The sequence below is a fragment of the Chiloscyllium plagiosum genome, unplaced genomic scaffold (genome assembly GCF_037043375.1).
Source record: "Chiloscyllium plagiosum isolate Xiang-an unplaced genomic scaffold, Cpla_swu_hap1 HiC_scaffold_9, whole genome shotgun sequence".
In the NCBI taxonomy this organism is placed as follows: Eukaryota; Metazoa; Chordata; class Chondrichthyes; order Orectolobiformes; family Hemiscylliidae; genus Chiloscyllium; species Chiloscyllium plagiosum.
The window spans coordinates 23,257,091-23,277,608 of record NW_028270147.1 but is presented as its reverse complement, the minus strand read 5'-3'; the positions used below and the strand labels follow the sequence as shown (position 1 = coordinate 23,277,608).

The window sequence follows — 20,518 nt, the reverse complement described above, 5'->3', positions numbered from 1 at the left end:
CTGCACCACCATTCATTATGATCATGGCTGATCAGCCTCAATCAGTATCCTGTTCCTGCCTTATCTCCATAACCCTTGATTCCACTATCCTTGTGAGCTCTATCCAACTCTTTCTTTAACGAATCCAGAGACTGGGCCTCCATTGCCTTCTGTGCCTTCCACACACCAACCACTCTCTGGGTGAAGAAGTTTCTCCTCATCTCTGTCCTAAATGGCCTACCCCTTATTTTTAAGTTGTGTCCTCTGGTTCGGGATTCACCCATCAGCGGAAACATGTTCCCTGCCTCCAGAGTGTCCAATCCTTTAATAATCTTATACGTCTCAATCAGATCCCCTCTCAGTCTTCTAAGCTCAAGGGTATACAAGTCCAGTCGCTCCAATCTTTCAACATAAGATAGCCCCGTCATTCCAGGAATTGACCTCGTGAACCTACACTGCACTCCCTCAATAGCCAGAATGTCTCTCCTCAAATTTGGAGACCAGAACTGCACATAATATTCCAGGTGCGGTCTCACCAGGTCCCTGTACAGCTGTAGAAGAACCTCTTTGCTTCTATACTCAATCATTCTTGTTATGAAGGCCAGCATGCTATTAGCTTTCTTCACTACCTGCTGTACCTGCATGCTTGCCTTCATTGACTGGTGTACAAGAACATCCAGATCTCTTTGTACTGCCCCTTTATCTAACTTGACTCCATTTAGGTAGTAATCTGCCTTCCTGTTCTTGCCACCAAAGTGGATAACCACACATTTATCCACATTAAACTGCATCTGCCATGCATCTGTCCACTCACCTAACCTGTCCAGGTCACCCTGTAATCTCCTAACATCCTCATCACATTTCACCCTGCCACCCAGCTTTGTATCATCAGCAAATTTGCTAATGTTACTATTAATACCATCTTCTATATCATTAATATATGTTGTAAAAAGCTGCGGTCCTAGCACTGATCCTTGTGGTAACCCACTGGTCACTGCCTGCCATTCCGAAAGGGAGCCGTTTATCACTACTCTTTGTTTCCTGTCAGCCAACCAATTTTCAATCCAAGTCAGTACTTTGCCCCCAATACCATGCACCGTAATTTTGCTCACTAACCTCCTATGTGGGACTTTATCAAAGGCTTTCTGAAAGTCCAGGTACACTACATCCACTGGAACTCCCTTGTCCATCTTCAGAGTTACATCCTCAAAAAATTCCAGAAGATTAGTCAAGCATGATTTCCCCTTCATAAATCCATGCTGACTCTGACTCTGTTACTGCTCTACAGATGTGTCGTAATTTCATCCTTTATAATGGACTCCAGCATCTTTCCCACCACTGAGGTCAGACAAACTGGTCTATAATTTCCTGCTTTCTCTCTCGCTCCTTTCTTAAAACGTGGTACAACATTAGCCACCCTCCAATCCGCAGGGACTGATCCTGAATCTATCGAACTCTGGAAAATAATCACCAATGCATCCACGATTTCTATGGAATGGAATGAGCTGCCAGAGGTAATGGTGGAGGATGGTACAATTGCAACATTTAAGAGGCATTTGGATGGGTATATGAATAGGAAGGGTTTGGAGGGATATGGGCCAGGTGCTGGCAGTTATGACTAGATTGGGTTGGGATATCTGGTTGGCATGGACGGGTTGGACCGAAGGGTCTGTTTCCATGCTGTACATCTCTATGACTGGGACGATCAGAGAGAGGGACGGGCTGCAGGGACTGGGAGGGTCGGAGAGAGGGATGGTTTAGCAGTGACTGGGAGGGTGAGAGGGAGGGACGGGCTGCAGTGACTGGGAGGGTCGGAAGAGGGACGGGCTGCGGTGACTGGGAGGGTCGGAGAGAGGGACAGGCTGCAGTGACTGGGAGGGTCGGAGAGAGGGACAGGCTGCAGTGACTGGGTCAGTCATGTGTCTTCATTTCTCTTTTTCTAACTTAGTTCCACTCTACAGGCACATTCAGATTGAATTTGGTCGCACAATGTCCATCGTGTCTGAACAGCTCTTTCCTAGATACTATCTGTCAAATGCAATTGGTTAAAATTATGGTCTCAAATGCTGATGTGTTCATCTGAAAATATGAAAATTGGGCTTTTTGGTACTAACCTCATGGTGAGTCCAGAGAGACTTTCTGTGTGACACAGTGAACAAAGTGATGCCAACCTTTAAATCAAACAAAGTACAGATTACAGTCAACAGAAACAGCACAATATTGAAGAGTGTCCATCTGAGAGACAACTATGCACAATTTGGTAATAATGGGATAATTCATAACAATTGTAAAAAAGTATAATTGATGTGACAGTACAGAAAACATTTTCTAAAGGTGCAGAGGTGGCCCTCACTCAAAGTTGAGGCTCCATTCCTGAGAAACACTACTTTAAGTAAAACAATTTTTAAATGAATCATAGGTTCCTGTAGTTAAAGACTGAGTTGGGTTTCTTCGGACACCTTTTTTCCAGGCGAAACAAAATGCATGTTGAAATATTGGACCATTACATGAAATCCACCACATCAGCTGTGAAAGTTTACTTTTATAAGTTCAAACTTCAATAACTATCTCCTTTGCTACTCTGTCTCCCTTGTAAAGAACAAACACAGCTCTCATAGCACCAATGAGGTCCTAACGTCATCTGACTTTCACAAAGTGACACACACTACAACAAATAGCAGTAATAACAATATGACTCAAGAAAACATTAGCATGATAATGTTAAACTGGGCAATGTTAAAAGAGGATTACCTGTATAATTCATCACTACAAGATGTTTATGCGTGAAAATCATTAAAAGCAAGGGAAGGCTCAGGAGAAGTCAGAAAGAGGACAGAGAATATGGAAAAGGTCAGAAACCCAATTTCAGGCACAATAGATAAAGAGGCAACTATGAGAAAGGGAATGATTGCACAGTCAATGCAAGACTGAAAGTGTTGTACTCAAATGCGTGCGTATAAGAGTCAAAGTAAATAAGGTTGGTTACAATGTTGCGGATATCAGAGAGATGTGGATGCAAGGGAATCAGTGCTGGGAACTAAATATCCAAGGATATGCATCCCACTGAAGGGACAGGCAGATGAGCTGGAGTGGGAGGGGAGGCTTGTTTGTAAGAAATGAAATTAAATCAGTAGCAAACGGCTATTTGGGCTGGAAGGTGCAGAATCTGTGAGAGTAGAGTCGAGGAACCATGAAGGATAAAAGATCCTGATGGGAGAAATATACAGGTCCCGTAAGCAGTGGTCAGCGATAATAAATAATAAGACAGAAAAGGCAAGAGAGACACCATTACAATAACCACGGGGGACTTCAATATGCACTTTGGTAGCACATCCCAAAAAACAGAATTTGTGGAATGTCTTCAAGAAATGTTCTGGGTGCAATTTTTGATAGAGCCCACTAGGGACCAGGTAATTCTAGATTTGTTGATGTCTAATGAGGCAGACTTGATTATAGAGATTAAAGTGAAGGAACCCCTAGAGGCCAATGACCACAACAGAATTCACCCTGCAGTTTGAGAGGAAAATGCTGGAATAGTATTACATTGAGTAAAGGTAACTATAAAGACTTGAGGGGGGAGCTGGCCAGAGCTGATTGGAAGGGAAGATGGTGGAGCAGAAATGGCAGGTGTTTCTGGAGGTAATTTAGCAGGTACAGCAGAAATTCATTCCAATGAGGAAGAAACATATTAAGGAGATGATGAGCAACCATGGCCAACAATGGAAGTCAGGAACAGCATAAAAGCAAATGAAAAAGAATATAATGTGGTGAAGATTAATGTAAGCCAGAGGAAGGGAAAGTCTTTAAAAATCACCAAACGTGAATTAAAAAATAAAGGAAAAAGATCCTGATGGGAGAAATATACAGGCCCCGTAAGCAGTGAGATAAGCTAATTAACAATATAAAAAGACAAGTGCAAGAGTATTGTTTGAGATATAAAAGGTACAAGAGAGGCAAGAGTGGACATGAACTGCTGGAAAATGAGGCTGGATAAGTAGCAAAGGGGAAAAAAAGAAATGGCAGAATAGGTACTTTGAATTTGTGTTCACGGTGAAAGACACCAACAGCATACTGGAAGTTCAAGAGAATCGGGAGCAGAGATGAGGTGGCCATCACCAAGGAGAAGTTGTTGGGAAAACGGAAAGGTCTGAAGGTGGATAAGTCACCTAGACCAAATGGACTTCATCCCAGAATTTTGATGGAGACAGCTGAGGAGATTGTGCAGGCACTGGTGGTAATATTTCAGGAATCAAAAGAGTCAAGGAGGGTACCAGAGGGCTGGATAATAGCACTGTAATACTCATGTTCAAGGAGGGAGGGAAGCAGACATTGGGAATTATAGGCCGGTTAGCCTGACCTCAGTTGTTGGTCAGATTTTAGAGCTCACTATTAAGGATGATATTTCGGAGTACTTGGAAGTGCACAGTAAAATACAGCTGCGTCAGAGCAGCTTTGTTAAGGGGAGGTTGTTATAGAGATGTACAGCATGGAAACATGGTTCAACCCGTCCATGACGACCAGATATCCCAACCCAATCTAGTCCCACCTGCCAGCAACCAACCCATATCCCTCCAAACCATTCCTATTCATATACCCATCCAAATGCCTCTTAAATGTTGCAATTGTACCAGCCTCCACCACTTCCTCTGGCAGCTCATTCCATACACATAACACCCTCTGCGTGAAAAAGTTGCCCCTTAGGTCTGTTTTATATCTTTCCCCTCTCACCCTAAACCTATGCCCTCAATTCTGGACTCCCTGACCCCAGGGAAAAGACTTTGTCTATTTATCCTATCCATGCTCCTCATAATTTTGTAAACCTCTATAAGGTCACCCCTCAGCCTCCGACGCTCCAGGGAAAACAGCACCAGCCTGTTCAGCCTCTCCCTGTAGCTCAGACGCTCCAACCCTGGCAATATCCTTGTAAATCTTTTCTGAACCCTTTCAAGTTTCACAACATCTTTCAGATAGGAAGGAGACCAGAATTGCATACAATATTCCAACAGTGGCCTAACCAATATCCTGTACAGCCGCAACATGACCTCCCAAGTCCTGTACTCAATACTCTGACCAATAAAGGAAAGCATACCAAACGCCGCCTTCACTATCCTATCTACCTGCGACTCCACTTTCAAGGAGCTATGAATCTGCACTCCAAGGTCTCTCTTTTCAGCAACACTCCCTAGGACCGTACCATTAAGTGTATGAGTCCTGCTAAGATTTACTTCCCCAAATTGCAGCACCACGCATTTATCTGAATTAAACTCCATCTGCCACTTCTCAGCCCATTGGCCCACCTGGTCCAGATCCTGTTGTAATCTGAGGTAACCCTCTTCGCTGTCCACTACACCTCCAATATATGCACTACCCTCTGCATGAAAAAGATGCCCTCAGGTCCCTCTCACCTTAAACCTATGCACCCTCTAGCTTTCGATTCCCCCACCCTGGGGAAAAAAAACCTTGCCTATTTACCCTTTCCGTGCCGCTTGTGATTTTATAAATGTCTGTAAGGTCACCCCTCAGCCTCTGACACTCGAGGGAAAACAGCCACAAGTCTGTTCAGCTTCTCCCTACAGTTCAAACCCTCCAACCCTGGCAATATTCTGAAAAAGGTTTCCTGCACCTTTTTAAGTTTAAGATGATCTTTCCGGCAACAGGGAGGCCAGAATTGAACACAGTAATCCAAAAGTGTTCTAACCAATATCCTGTATAGCTGCAAAATGACATTCCAACTCCTGTACTCAGTGCACTGACCGATAAAGGCAAGAATACCAAATGTCTGTCTATCCATGACTCCATTTTGAAGGAACTAACAACCTACACCCCAAGGGCTTTTTGTTCAGCAACACTCCTCAAGGTCCTACCATTAAGTGCATAAGTCCCACCCTCGTTTGCCTTACCAAAATGCCATACCTTACATTTACCTCAAACTCCATCTGCCACTCCTCGACCCATCAGCTCATCTGCTCAAGGTCCCTTTGTACTCTGAGATAACCTCCTTCACTGTCCACCATATCACCAATTTTGGTGAAGTGCTTGAGTCAGTCAGTCAGTCATCCTTCACAGGAGATACTGTTACCCTCACAGAGTACAGTGGCTCAATGGCAGTTCACTAGCACCTCCTGAAGGAGCAACTAGGGACAAGGCATTGACACCCATGTCCCCTGTGTCTAACAAATCAGTTAGAATTCTTTCAAGGCAAAGGAGAGTCAGTGGATGTAATCTATTTGGATATCCGAAGGCATTTGAGAAAGTTCCCCATTGAAGGCTGCTAAATAAGGTAGGAGACTATGGTGTTCAGGGCAAGGTACTGGTGTGGATAGAGGATTGGCTGGCTAGAAAAAGGCGGAGAATGGGGATAAAGAGGTCTTTTTCAGGATTGCAGCCAGTGACAAATGGAGTTCTACAGGAATCAGTGTTGGGCCTGAGGGCAGTGTTACTAAGTTTGCAGCTGATACAAAGACAGGTAAAGGAATAGATAGTGTTGAAGAGGCAGGAAGGCAGCAGAGGACTTGGATAGGCTAGGAGAGTGGACAAAGAAGTGTAGATGGAATACAATGTGGGAAAGTGTGAGGTTATGCACTTCAGTAGGCAGAATGAAGGCACGGAGTATTTTCTAAATGGGAAAAGGCTTTAGAAATCTGAAACGAAAAAGGGGCTTAGAAATCCTAGTGTTCAAAGTTAGGAAGGCAAAAACAATACGAGAAAACTCTATTCGAGAGGACTAAAGTACAACAGCAGTGATGTACTGTATAAAGTTCTGGTCAGATTGCATTTGGAATACTATGTGCAGTTATGTGTCTCATATCTAAGGAAGGATATGCTGGTGTTGGAGGGATTCCAGAGGAGGTTCATGAGAATGATCCTGGGAATGAATGACTTGTCATATGAGGAGTCATCTAGGACTCTGGGTCTGTACTTGACAGAGTTTTGAAGGATGAAGGGATATCTCATTAACATTTAGAGAATATGAAAGGTCTGGATAGAATGGATGTGAAGAAATGTTTCCACCAATAGGAGAGAATAGGAGACCATGGCATAGCCTCAGAGCAAAGGTCTGAGATGAGAAGGAATTTCTTCAGCAAGAGGGTGAACCTGTGAAACTCATTGCCATAAAGGGCTGTGGAGGCCAAGTCTTCAAGTGTCTTTGAAGACAGAGACAGAAGGGATCAAACATTATTGGAAGAAGGCAGAACAGGGTTGAGAAACATATCAGCCACGATTGAATGTCGGAGTAGATTGGTAGAGTGGGCATGGTGGTTCAGTGATTCACACTGCTGAATTGAGTTCCAGTCTTGGGTGAATGGCTGTGTGGAGTCTACATTTTTGCCCCATCTCTGCGTGGGTTTCTGCTCAGTGTTCTGGTTTCCCCCCATTATTCAAAACTGTTAGGTGGATGTGCCATGCTAAATTGCCCCCATAGTGTCTAGGGATGTGCAGGTTACTGGGATTAGTCATGGTAATGTGGAATTATGAGGATAGGGTGGGGATGTGTCTGGGTGGGAAGTTCTTTGGAGATGCATATTCAAATGGCCGAATGGCCTCTTTTCACATAGTAGGGATTCTATGAATGGCCTAATTCTGTTTCTATATCTTGTGCTCTTATAGATGAAGGATGCTGGGCTGAAGCAATGTCCATTCAGTGAATGATTTCAGTTCTGTTAAATAGAGACAGACAAGTGGAAAGTCAAGCTCTTGAGAACACGCCCAGTAAATAGTCAAAGAAAGTGCAACAAAAATCAATCATTAAAACATTTGAAAATTTAAAAAATTTTGCTTACTCCAGAAATCTGTAATTTTGAATGTATAATTCAGAGATGTTTTTTGCAATACTGAACTGCTTTTAACTGATCATTTCAACTTTATAAAAATGACAGGAGTAAAAGTGGTACTTGATAATAGTGAATCAGCATTCCTTTTTAGACTAAACCAATTTTCTTTCATTAACTTAAATGTAAAAGTAAAATCCGACATAGCTTAAGTCAAACTAACAGCTTTGTATCAGTCATTTTGCAAAAAACAAATCCATCCTCGATTCTTTTTCCAGTTTGAAGGTTAAACAAAAGAGAATCTGTTATCCATCAGGTGTCAAGCTTTTTAATGTCACTTGACCAAAAACTAATCCTTTCCATCATTATTTTTTCATATATAATTTACATTTCCTACTGTCTCCATCCTCTCTAAATTTGTTTTTGTATAAATGAACTTGCATGCAATATTTGTGTTGTGAATCCAATAGAGGTTAAAATGGAGATGCACATCAGGGTAGACTTTACAAATTCCCTTAATTTGTGCAGAAATTGGCCTACAAGAATTACATTTTTGGTTACAAAGTTGCAGGGCAAGAAAGGACTAGACCATTCAACAAGCCTATCTCCTTCATGACGAAAGGAGAATCCGGACCAGAAACTTCCTACTCATACCCCTACACTACAGCCATGTAATATTTCCTGACATAGAGAAAAATATAATCTGGAAAATTCCTTTGATGTCCTCAAGTGATCATAATCATCCCATGAGATCACCTGCATGAAAACATGAATTTACTAAGACTTTGGTATTTGTCACCGTTTACATCTCATCCAGGAACAGCATTTTATTTGACATTATCCTCCAGTAGCATTGCTTACCTTTCTGCAATGACTGTATATATAGCCTTCAACATCCACGCTAACTGCGCTGGTACATTCATCTAAAATAGCAAATTGTGGTTTGTGGTAGAATAATCGAGCCATCTGCATTTAAGAAAAATAAATAACATAGTCGCTCACACAAGTCAATATTTATTTCACAGCATATCCATTTTATTCAAATTAGCTGTTAGCCTGTTCTGGCTTTGTTAAACTACAATGGTATTAAATTCTTGGAAACACAATTGCAATGATAAGAAAAAGCAGCAAAATTTCAGACTGATAAATATAATACACTGGTGAAACTGTACTGACATTTCAAAAGAGAGACACTAAATAGATCCCTGTAGACTATAGATCTTCCTGGAGAAGACCCCTTTATGAAGAAGAAAAATGTGAATGGCAGACTGGGCTGATGAGCTAAGATACTCTCCTAGAAATTGGTAGTGTGTGCAGCATGCCGTTCATAACTTAATCTAGGTCAAGGGAGGAGAAAAACAGGGGTAAAAGCACTTCCACAAGGAGAAAGGCAGGAGTAAGTGTTGTAAACAGACCATCCATTCTCATTGCATATAAGGCAGTGAAAGAACAAAGGCATTTTGTGAGCCTGAATTTTGAGACTGGAATTCAAAAAGATACATAATACCAACAGTAAAATTATCTTTAAAGGTTGATATAAGTAAGGGAAATATTTAAGAAGGCAAAACGATAAATTAAAAAACAAGATTTTCCTTTTTTTTAATTCCTTTATCCACCAACTGAGATAATGTCCTATTTATAAGCATATTTATCAATGCTGCTTAGGACAGGCAAATGCTTCTGGGAGAGTAAAGAAAGTTTTCAAAAATGAGGAGAGAAGTAAACAAGTAAATATATAAATAGGTAATTTAACTATTATTTGGAATTATAGAAAAGACATTCTGCAGCGTGCTTTGTTCTAGCAAAGTCAAAGATTTATTAGCTATCAATTCAAAAGTTTGTTAATTGAGCATTGCTGCCTCACAGCACCAGGAACCCGGGTTCAATTCCAGCCTCGGGCAACTGCCTGTTTGGAGTTTGGACATTCTCCCTGTGTCTGCATGAGTTTCCTTTGGGTGCTCCGGTTTCCTCCCACAATCTAAAGATATGCAGGTTAGGTAGATTGTCCATACCAAATTGTCCACAGTGACTAGGGATGCGTAGGTTAGCTGGATTAGCCATGGGATTTGCAGGGCTATATGGTAGGGGGTGTGAGTGTGGGTGGGATACTCTTTAAACAGTCAGTGTGGACTTGTTGGGTCTAATGGTCTGTTCCCACACTGAAGGGACTCTATGGAGATGAACAGACATAAACAATTGTTGAACATAAGAAAACAGAAAGAAGAAAATATAATCAGATAAAATATTTTAATACCAAGAGAATGAAATAGGAAGGCAGCAACTGCCAGAGCTTGATTGGTCAATACAGAGAAAAAAAAATCTTCTGCAGGAGTAGTAAAAGATTTGTTAATCTTTTGTTGTATAGATTTAGGGTCACACCCAAGAGTTTGGGCTCATGGCAGACTGGTCAAGAAGGCAAAGTCAAGAACTGTCTTTAACTTTAGACCTCTGCAGAACTTTATTACTGCAGGTTATTATTACATGTGCTAATGTGAGAGAATCCAAATCGAGAGCTTATTGTTAATTTCCTTCTAATGATTTTCCATCTTTGACTCTACCCACACTGTGCTACTTGTATCTTGTGTGAAGCATCTCAGTGACATCATTGCAATGTTGCTCCAGGATCTTTTAGCTCTTACACAATACTCTTCCACAAGGTTTAACTCCCATAATCAACATGTTATACATTCTCAAATGAGTTGCTTATGTTACCTATTTTTACATTTACTGCACATTTGTCTGACTTTCTCCCATTCTTCTCAAGTCTTTGACATGATTCATCTGTGCTAATAGGTGGGTAAGGAAAGTCATTGTTAGGATACTTGGGTAAAGTTGATGAGCTTTTCTTTTCTCTCTGCTGGTTTCTGTTAGCTTAGAGACTTAGTCAATCTGGTGCCCTTTCACATTTCCTGAACAGGTAATGTTTGCTGAATGATTTTGCATTGATATAATTGCAGGAATGTACGGGGAGGTTGGGTGGTTCCTTCTTCTCCATCTGTAGGATTTGGATTGGGTGATGATGTTATTTCGCCAAAAAAAAATTAGTGATGTTATTCATCTTATAGGTAGTTGGTCCCCATATAATGAAATTTATCCCATTCAACTGTTAATCTAATCTTCTAAGTTTGTTCCAAGGCATAAACATGTTGTTGCGGTTCTGTTCACCGAGCTGGGAATTTGTGTTGCAGATGTTTCGTCCCCTGTCTGGGTGACATCCTCAGTGCTTTCCTCCGGCGTTTATAGTGGTTTGAATCTGCCGCTTCCGGTTGTCAGTTCCAGCTGTTCGCTGCAGTGGTTGGTATATTGGGTTCAGATCAATGTGCTTATTGACTGAATCTGTGGATGAGTGCCATGCCTCTGGGAATTCCCTGGCTGTTCTCTGTTTGGCTTGTCCTATAATAGTAGTGTTGTCCCAGTCGAATTCATGTTGCTTGTCATCTGCGTGTGTGGCTACTAAGGATAGCTGGTCATGTCCTTTCGTGGCTAGTTGGTGTTCATAGATGCGGATCGTTAGCTGTCTTCCTGTTTGTCCTATGTAGTGTTTTGTGCAGTCCTTGCATGGGATTTTGTACACTACATTGGTTTTGCTCATGCTGGGTACTGGGTCCTTCGTTCTGGTGAGTTGTTATCTGAGAGTGGCTGTTGGTTTGTGTGCTGTTATGAGTCCTAGTGGTCGCAGTAGTCTGGCTGTCAGTTCGGAAATGCTCTTGATGTATGGTAGTGTGGCTAGTCCTTTGGGTTGCGACATGTCCTCATTCCGTTGTCTCTCATCCACAGATTCAATCAATAAGCACATCGATCTGGACCCAATATACTGACCACTACAGCAGACATCTGGAACTGACAACCGGAAGCAGTAGATTTAAACCACTACAAATGCCGGAGGAAAGATCACAGAAGCGCTTCACAGGAGGCTCCCAAGCACTGAGGATGTCACCTAGACAGGAGACGAAACGTCTGCAACACAAATTCCCAGCTCGGCGAACAGAACCACAACAACGAGCACCCGAGCTACAAATCTTCTCCCAAACTTTGAAGGCATGAACATACATGGAGGCCTGGAAACAATTTGGTTTAATAGTGTGATCTTCAGACCATAGCACATTTTTGATTCAGGACCTCTTTACTTACAATTAACACATTGCTGGGCAGTTTTGTCGTGGTAGTGTGGGGTTTTGGAGCCACACCCGTGACAAGTAACTATAGCATTACATTGCATAGGATTTCATTCTGAAGTTGTCGCATACTATATATTTTAAAATGAGATGTCTGTCTCCTCTGATGTAAAGCTCTATCATGCTGTAAGCAGTCCACTCTCTGTAAAATGTTCTGCATTCATTTTAACTTTGCTGCATAATGTTTCTTGAAAGTATTTCTAGATTTTGCATCCACTGCTATTTGGACTGTCCATTCAAAATTTATTTTCTGATTGGAAAAGTTCAACGTCTGACGGTCATCCCATGTAATCAAGCGGAGTGATAACCTGTTCCTCATTCCATTTGATACCCAATGCTTAAGCTGTTCAAAATCTTGAGAATTATGCTTTCTACACTGTCACATGTCTGGTTTTTCAAATGGTATGATAGCTTGAATTTGAATGGTGGAAAAATAATGAATATTGCTACAATGGCTGATTACTGATGAGCACCTCTGGTTTTTTGACTTGGAAGATGATTATAATAGGATTTTGATCAGCATGTATTGTCATTTTGTTGCCTAGCCTTTTTTTTCTTGAAGTAAACATTGTTGTCATACTTGAAATGAAGGCTTTTGAAGCTTCTGCTGGAAAAGTGCTGTTTCCAATGTAAAGACCAACTGATATGGCATCTTTACAGAGATGAATGAAGGATTGCCAGTAGATTTGTGGGTAGAAACTTTCTCAAATGGCTACAACCAATAGATTGATAAGATTAGATTAGATTAGATTAGATTACAGTGTGGAAACAGGCCCTTCGGCCCAGCAAGTCCACACCGCCCCGCCGAAGCGAAACCCACCCATACCCCTACATTTACCCCTTACCTAACACTACGGGCAATTTAGTATGGCCAATTCACCTGACCTGCACATCTTTGGACTGTGGGAGGAAACCGGAGCACCCGGAGGAAACCCACACAGACACGGGGAGAATGTGCAAACTCCACACAGTCAGTCGCCTGAGGCGGGAATTGAACCCGGGTCTCTGGCGCTGTGAGGCAGTAGTGCTAACCACTGTGCCACCGTGCAGCCACGACATTGTCCACATTGATTTTTTTCTGCATCTGGATATATTCTCACCAAATACAATATCAGATGTGCAGCATTTGCTTTGTATCCATTTTTTAACAATTAAACTTGATACAACTTTGTAGGTGTTGAATGAAGGGTTTTCACCCAATCTGTCGGCATCAAGAAAATTTATTTATATTCACTATTAGGCTTTTTAGACTTTGAATTCCAAATGATTCTTACTCATGACTTTTTCAATCAATCGACGCTACTGAAAAACTTTCGTAACTTTATCAACAAGTTAATAAAACTACCAGAATTCTTAAGTTTACTTTCCAGGCCAGTTTTTCAAGCTTTTCCCTCTAAGAAATGGATTGACTTGGCACAGGGAGTCCAGTAATCAGTCTCCTTTCGCAGGTACTCAATCCAGATTTATCCCCTTGGTAGCTAATGGGCTTTTCCTTATTTTCATTGCCTTTCCTTTCACAGTTAGTTTTTCCTATTACTGGCTGTAAAAGGCCTTCATTGATTTGAAGCTCACTTGGTGATTTATCAGCAATTTCCAGTTTAGGGATTCTTCTTGCACAAGAACTGTTCAGCACTGTGGTCTTAAACTGATACTGATGATGTTTTGGAAAAAAGTGATTGTATTTTAAGTTATTCTCCAGATGATTTTGGGTCTGTTTCTTGACCTTCACGACTGCCAAGATTTTTTTAGATAATTGATTCCACTGCAACCACCATATTTGGTCATGTGCTTTTCGGGTCCCATTTAAGAACTTGGGTTCAATACAGACTGGTCAGTAGAAGACAAGTATTGAGCAATGTTGTAAAACATTTACCTTTGTAGAACTCCAGTTATTGTATATTAATACTACATCCAACTATGCATGGCAATCTGAGAGATATCAAGTTCAGAGCTTATTGTTACACTGTTAAAACACTTATCTACTTCCTAATGTTCTTCCATCTTCAACTTATCTAACACTGTCCACTCTATGCTATTTATCCCCTGTGATAAGCAAGTGAAACAGTGTACGTTCATTTCATGGTCCCAAAGGTCTTACACTACAGTTAACACAGCAACAAATTACATTGCAAAACTATTCAGGAGCTGCTCTCCATGTAATCTAGCCAATTTGGCTCACTCTTTCTTCAAAAAAAAAACCAAGACCTGCAGATGAAATCAAAAATTGCTAGTAAAGCTCGGCAGGTCTGGCAGCATCTGTGGAGGGAAAGCAGAGGTGCCGTTGCAGACCCAGTAACCCTTCTTCAGAAGACAAGAGAACCACAGATGCTGAGATTTTCCCAAAAAATTCTGGTTTTGTTCACTCTTCTTCAAATACAAGCCTGCTTATTTCCTCACTTCTCTCCAACACGTGTGCTGACTGGAGAGTAATGCACACAGGACTCTTAATACCATTGTAAAAACATGGCTCTACATTTCATGGTACATTTACTTAAGCTTGCTTGAAAATAAGTTTGCATTCTTTCATGTTATTCATCCACCTTAGATGTCAAGGATTCTCACAAAGCTACAAAAAAGTTATTTTGAATTTAGGACTCTGTAGCTTTTGTAATACAAAAACATCAAAAAATGTATGAAAGTTATACCAAGCTGTATGAAATTCTAGTGAAAATTATGGAAGGATTTTATATTTCATTCTTGTATCAAATATGAAACACGCAAGTATAGCTTTAGAAAATATGTAAGACATACAGCCATCCGTTGTTTCTCCCCTCCACTGAGTACATCCATCCAGTCCTGAATGCAATCCCAGCCTCCCTCACGCTCCAGAATATGGCCAAGCTGGACGTTATCAAGATACTCTTTCAGTACCTGGTGATAAATAACATCAGTAAGTGGAATGAGCTGTTTATTAAAATGTTTCAAGAGAAACAAAGGAGAAAGTGAGGACTGTAGATGTTGGAGAGCAGAGCCGAAGAGTGTGGTGCTGGAAAAGCATAGCCAGTCTGGCAGCATCCAAGGATTCTCCTGCTCCTTGGATGCTGCCTGACTGGTTGCGTTTTTCTAGCATCACACTCTTTGACTCAAGAGAAACAAAGCATAGTAGACTTGGAAAATACACTTTAAAAAGTTACTAAAGAGATTCAAAGTTTGTGTAAAGATTTGTAGCACGGGTGCCAGTTGTCATGGTTATGGGTATGTTCAACGAACTCGGAAGTTGATTTGCAGATGTTTCGCTCCCTGTCTAGACATCTTCAGTGCTTTGGAACCTCCTGTGAAGCGCTGCTGTACTGTCTCTTCTGGAATTTACTTAGTTCTATTCTCTGCTTCTTCCGGTTGTTCATTGTAATGGCCGGTATGTTGGGTCCAGGTCAATGTGCTTGTTGATTGAGTGCGTGAATGAGTGCCATGCTTCTAGGAGTTCTCTGACTTAACCAAAGTCAGTGGCCAAGGGGATTATCAATCTGTAAAACAGGCTACCCTTTCATTGCGGTAGTGAGGAAATTCCACTAAATAGTCGTAAATAGGGTAGATGGAGTGTATGCAGGGTTATGGGTAAGGTGGATAACAACCAAGCAATCAAGATGAAATGATGCAGAGTTTTATGTAATTTGCAAGTGTGGAGAGGATTAATTGGTTACCACACAAAAAAACACTATTCAATTGCTCTGAAGGAGTAATTTACAGACAGCCACCTGCCTGATTCTTCCCTGTAGCCCTGCAATTTTTTTCCTTTTCAGACATGCCTAATTCCCTTTATAAAAGTTTCAATTCGTCTGGTCTCCACCATATGCTTTGGCAGTGCATTCCAGATCTCTTTTACTCACTCTGAGTAAAGCTTTTCCTCATGTCACATTGCTTCTTTTGTAAATTATATTAAATCTTTGGTTCTTGATCTTCCTACCAATGGAAACCAATTTTTCACTACCTGTTTTAGACCCCTCAAAAGAACATAAGTAGGAGTAGGAGTACTCAATTCAGCCCTTCAAGTCTGGTCCATCACTAAACACAGTTATGGCTGATGTCATATCGGCCTCAACTTCATTTTCCTGACCACTCTCCATACCCTTCAACACATTATTAATTAAAAGTCTATCTCTTTCCTCCTTAAACTTATTTAATGTCCCAGCATCCACCACACTCTGGACATCAAATTCCACAGAATCATGACCCTTTGCAAGAAGTAATTTCTCTTCATCTCTGTTTTAAATCTGCTTTGAGGTCTCAATATTGAATTGAAAAACTTCAGAAATTAATGGCATTGTGCCTATTCTCCATGTTTCTTGCACCCCAAGCCTAAGGAAAATTATAGTCTATGCCTCCACAATTTCTACTCTGGCTTTGATCAGTATCCTTGGATGTAGCTCTTTTTTTTTTGATTAGATTACTTACAGTGTGGAAACAGGCCCTTCAGCCCAACAAGTCCACACCGACCCGCCAAAGCGCAATCCACTTAGTCGCCTGAGGCGACTCTCTGTGGTCCTGATGTCTTATCAATTTTAATACCGTTAGTGAAATACAGCAACTAATTGGACAAATGGTTTAGGAGCATAGAGGAGTGATACAAGATGAGGGAAATTGAGATAATGATGACTACAGTGACATAAAAATGAGAAATTTAACTGAGTCCTTGCAATGAGATCTCCAAATTAACTAATTACCGTTTTTCCCAATTTCACAACTGATCCCGCATTTTTCATAATTTCTCCTCATTGTTGGTGATGTGTCGCCATTATCTCATCAGACCATAGGGCTATTATCCCATTAGAGAGGGATGACATTAGAGTGGTGATTTAACCTGAGGGCCACCATATCACGGGGAGGGGAAGAGGTTGAGAAAGAGAGTATCCTTCATGGTAACATCTGCCAAGTGATGGGATTCGAATCCATGCTGTTAGCATCACACTGCTTTGCAAACCAACTGTCCAGCCAATTGAGCTAACGGATCCCCACTCCAACTTGTTGCACCCAGGCATGTCAAACAAGCCACACGAATTATCAAGCATAAAGTGGATATCTAATTTCATAAAACAATAATATGTCTTACCTGATCAGATATGCCTTTCCTCCTTTGATCTTCCAGTGTATCTGGGTAGATCACCTGATCTCTCAGTGTTCCTAAGGTCATATATGGTCGCTGTAAGAAATAAAAACATGCTGCTTTCATTTAAGAATTTTAAAAGGATTCATGGATTTTGGAAACCTAGGTTTTGAAGTGACACAGGATTCGAAACCAATTTAGAACATAATCTGCTTTTCAAATTTCATGTTGTACAGCTGTATACATAAAAACACCCAAAAGAAAAATCAGATACTTGCCACCTTGCCTTTATTGATCAGTGTAATTATACAGGAGGTAGGAGGTCATGTTGCAGCTGTACAGGACATTGGTTAGGCCACTTTTGGAATACTATGTGCAATGCTGATCACCTTCATATAGGAAGGATATTGTGAAACTTGAAAGGGTTCAGAAAAGATTTACAAGGATGTTGCCAGGTTTGGAGGGTTTGAGCTACAGGGAGGGGCTGAATAGGCTGGACTGTTTCGATTAGGGCGTTGGAGACTGAAGGGTGACTTTATAGAGATTTATAAAATCATGAGGGGCATGGATAGGGTAAATAGACAAGATCCTTTCTCTGCTGTGAGGGGAGTCCAGAATTAAAGGACACAGGTTAATGGTGAAAGGGGAAAGATTTAAAAGGGGCCTAAGGGGCAGCTTTTTCACACAAAGAATGGTGCCTGTATGGAATGAGCTGGTACAATTGCAGCATTTAAAAGGCATCTGGATGGGTATACAAATATGAAGAGTTTAGAGGGATCTGGGCAAAGTGCTGGCAAATGAGCCTAGATTAGGTTAGGATACTGGTCAGCATAGATGTATCTGTTTCTGTGCTGTACATCTCTACGATTCTATGACCTGTATGTCCTATTCTAGGTGAAAATCAACTATGTAAAAACAATGACTGCAGATGCTGGAAACCAGATTCTGGAGTAGAGTGGTGCTGGAAAAGCACAGCAGTTCAGGCAGCATCCGAGGAGCAGGAAAATCTGATGTTTCGGGCAAAAGCCCTTCATCAGGAATACAGGCAGAGTGTCTGAAGGGTGGAGAGATAAATGAGAGGAGGCTGGGGGTGGGGAGAAAGTAGCATAGAGTACAATAGGTGAGTTGGGGTGGGGATGAAGGTGATAGGTCAGGGAGGAGGGTGGGGGAAGGTAGCAAAGAGTACAATGAGTGGATGGGGTTGGGATGAAGGTGATAGGTCAGAGAGGAGGATGGAGTGGATAGATGGAAAAGAAGATAGGCCAGTAGGACAGATCATGGGGACGGTGCTGAGCTGGAAGTTTGGAACTGGGGTGAGGTGGGGGAAGGGGAAATGAGGAAACTGGTGAAGTCCACATTGATGCCCTGGGGTTGAAGTGTTCCGAGGCAGAAAATGAGGCGTTCTTCCTCCAGGCGTCAGGTGGCGAGGGAGCAGCGGTGAAGGAGGCCCTGGAACCTCCATGTCCTCGGCTGAGTGGGAGGGAGAGCTGAAATGTTGGGTCACAGGGCGGTGTGGTTGATTGGTGCAGGTGTCCCAGAGATGTTCCCTAAAGCGCTCTGCTAGGAGGCATCCAGTCTCCCCAGTGTAGAGCAGACTGATTGGGGAAGGATATGAATAACTCAGTCACATTATAATACATTAAATTATTTTAATCTTGCACAAGAAGAGTCTTGAGCATCGGGAGCAACGGATACAATAAATGATATTGGTGGATGTGCAGGTAAAACTTTGATGGATGTGGAAGGCTCCTTTGGGGCCTTGGTTGGAGGTGTGGGCGCAGGTTTTGCAATTCCTGCGATGGCAGGGGAAGGTGCTAGGACGCGAGGGTGGGTTGTTGGGGACGTAGACCTGACCAGGTAGTCACGGAGGGAATGGTCTTTGTGGAAGACAGAAAGGGGTGGGGAGGGAAATATATCCCAGGTGGTGGGTCTGTTTGGAGGTGGCGGAAATGTCGGCGGATGATTTGGTTTATGTGAAGGTTGGTAGGGTGGAAGGTGAGCACCAGGGGGGTTCTGTTCTTGTTACGGTTGGAGGGGTGGGGTCTGAGGGCAGAGGTGCGGGATGTGGACGAGATGCATTGGAGGGCATCTTTAACCACGTGGGAATAGAAATTGCAGTCTCTAAAGAAGGAGGCCATCTGGTGTGTTCTGTGGTGGAACTGATCCTCCTGGCAGCAGATACGGCGGAGGAATTGGGAATAAGAGATGGCATTTTTGCAGGAGGTAGGGTATTCTAGGTGAAAAGGAGAAAGTGAGGACTGCAGATGCTGGAGATCAGAGCTGAAATGTGTTGCTGGAAAAGGAGAAACGTCGATTCTCCTGCTCCTTGGATGTTGCCTGACCTGCTGCGCTTTTCCAGCAAAAAATTTTCAGCTCTATTCTATGTGAAAATCAAATGAGATATTAAGTGGCAGTTCCTACTTGGGACTCATACGTGCTGTAAACTTTAAAGAAATATTTAAAATCTTAAATTTTGCAAGCAAAATCAACATGATTAAGACTCTTAAGTAATTTAATGTAGTATAATGTGACTGAGTTATTCATAAACCTCAGACAGACCTTTTCCATAAGCTCGTGTTGCCAACTCTTGTTGGATGTATTCGAGGAAGTTGCATTACATGGTTTTCGACCTTCAAGTTCTCTGCTAATACTCCCATTATCTCATTGTCTCTTATCTCAAGAGAGTTGGAATATAAAAGCAGAGATGTACTACTAAGACTTTATAAAGCTCTGGTTAGGCCCCATTTGGAGTACTGTGTCCAGTTTTGGTCCCCACACCTCAGGAAGGACATACTGGCACTGGAACGTGTCCAGCGGAGATTCACACGGATGATCCCTGGAATGACAGGTCTAACATATGAGGAACGGCTGAGGATACTGGGATTGTATTCGTTGGAGTTTAGAAGATTAAGGGGAGACTTAATAGAGACATACAAAATAATACATGGCTTGGAAAAGGTGGATGCTAGGAAATTGTTTCAGTTAAACGAGGAGACTAGGACCCGTGGACACAACCTTAGAATTAGAGGGGGTCATTTCAGAACAGAAATGCGGAGACATTTCTTCAGCCAGAGAGTGGTAGGCCTGTGGAATTCATTGCCACGGAGTGCAGTGGAAGCCGGGACGCTAAATGTCTTCAAGGCCGAGATTGATAGATTCTTGTTGTCTAGAGGAGTTAAGGGCTACGGGGAGAACGCTGGTAAGTGGAGCTGAAATGCGCATCAGCCATGATTGAATGGCGGAGTGGACTCGATGGGCCGAATGGCCTTACTTCCACTCCTATGTCTTATGGTCTTATGGTCTTATTAATGGTTGCCTGACACGATTATGGACCAATTCAAAAATGAGCCGATGCATTGTTACCCTGACTGGCAAATTCCTAACTGGTAGAAGTTTTAATTCTATCCTCGCCCCAATTACCCAGTTTTTCATCACTGGCATTTTCTCCACATCAAGGGGTTTTCACCATTAAATCTTTAATTGTTAGTAAATTTAATTCAATCTCTGGATGGTGCACTACTTTAATCAATTTTGATTTATTCTAATTTCAAATT

At 41.9% G+C, this 20,518-nt stretch overlaps 1 protein-coding gene across 1 annotated transcript in view; it reads right to left on the bottom strand.

Moving 5' to 3' along the window:
- The window catches only part of abcd3a (ATP binding cassette subfamily D member 3a), a 121,351-nt gene that overhangs the window by 15,475 nt on the left and 85,358 nt on the right, over nt 1-20,518 (bottom strand). The window contains exons 19-22 of the mRNA XM_043698846.2: nt 16,971-17,060; nt 14,675-14,794; nt 8,610-8,714; nt 2,094-2,150 (exon numbers count right to left, since the gene is read on the bottom strand). Coding sequence (XP_043554781.2) covers nt 2,094-2,150; nt 8,610-8,714; nt 14,675-14,794; nt 16,971-17,060 — 372 coding nt within the window. The remainder of the gene's footprint in view (nt 1-2,093; nt 2,151-8,609; nt 8,715-14,674; nt 14,795-16,970; nt 17,061-20,518) is intronic.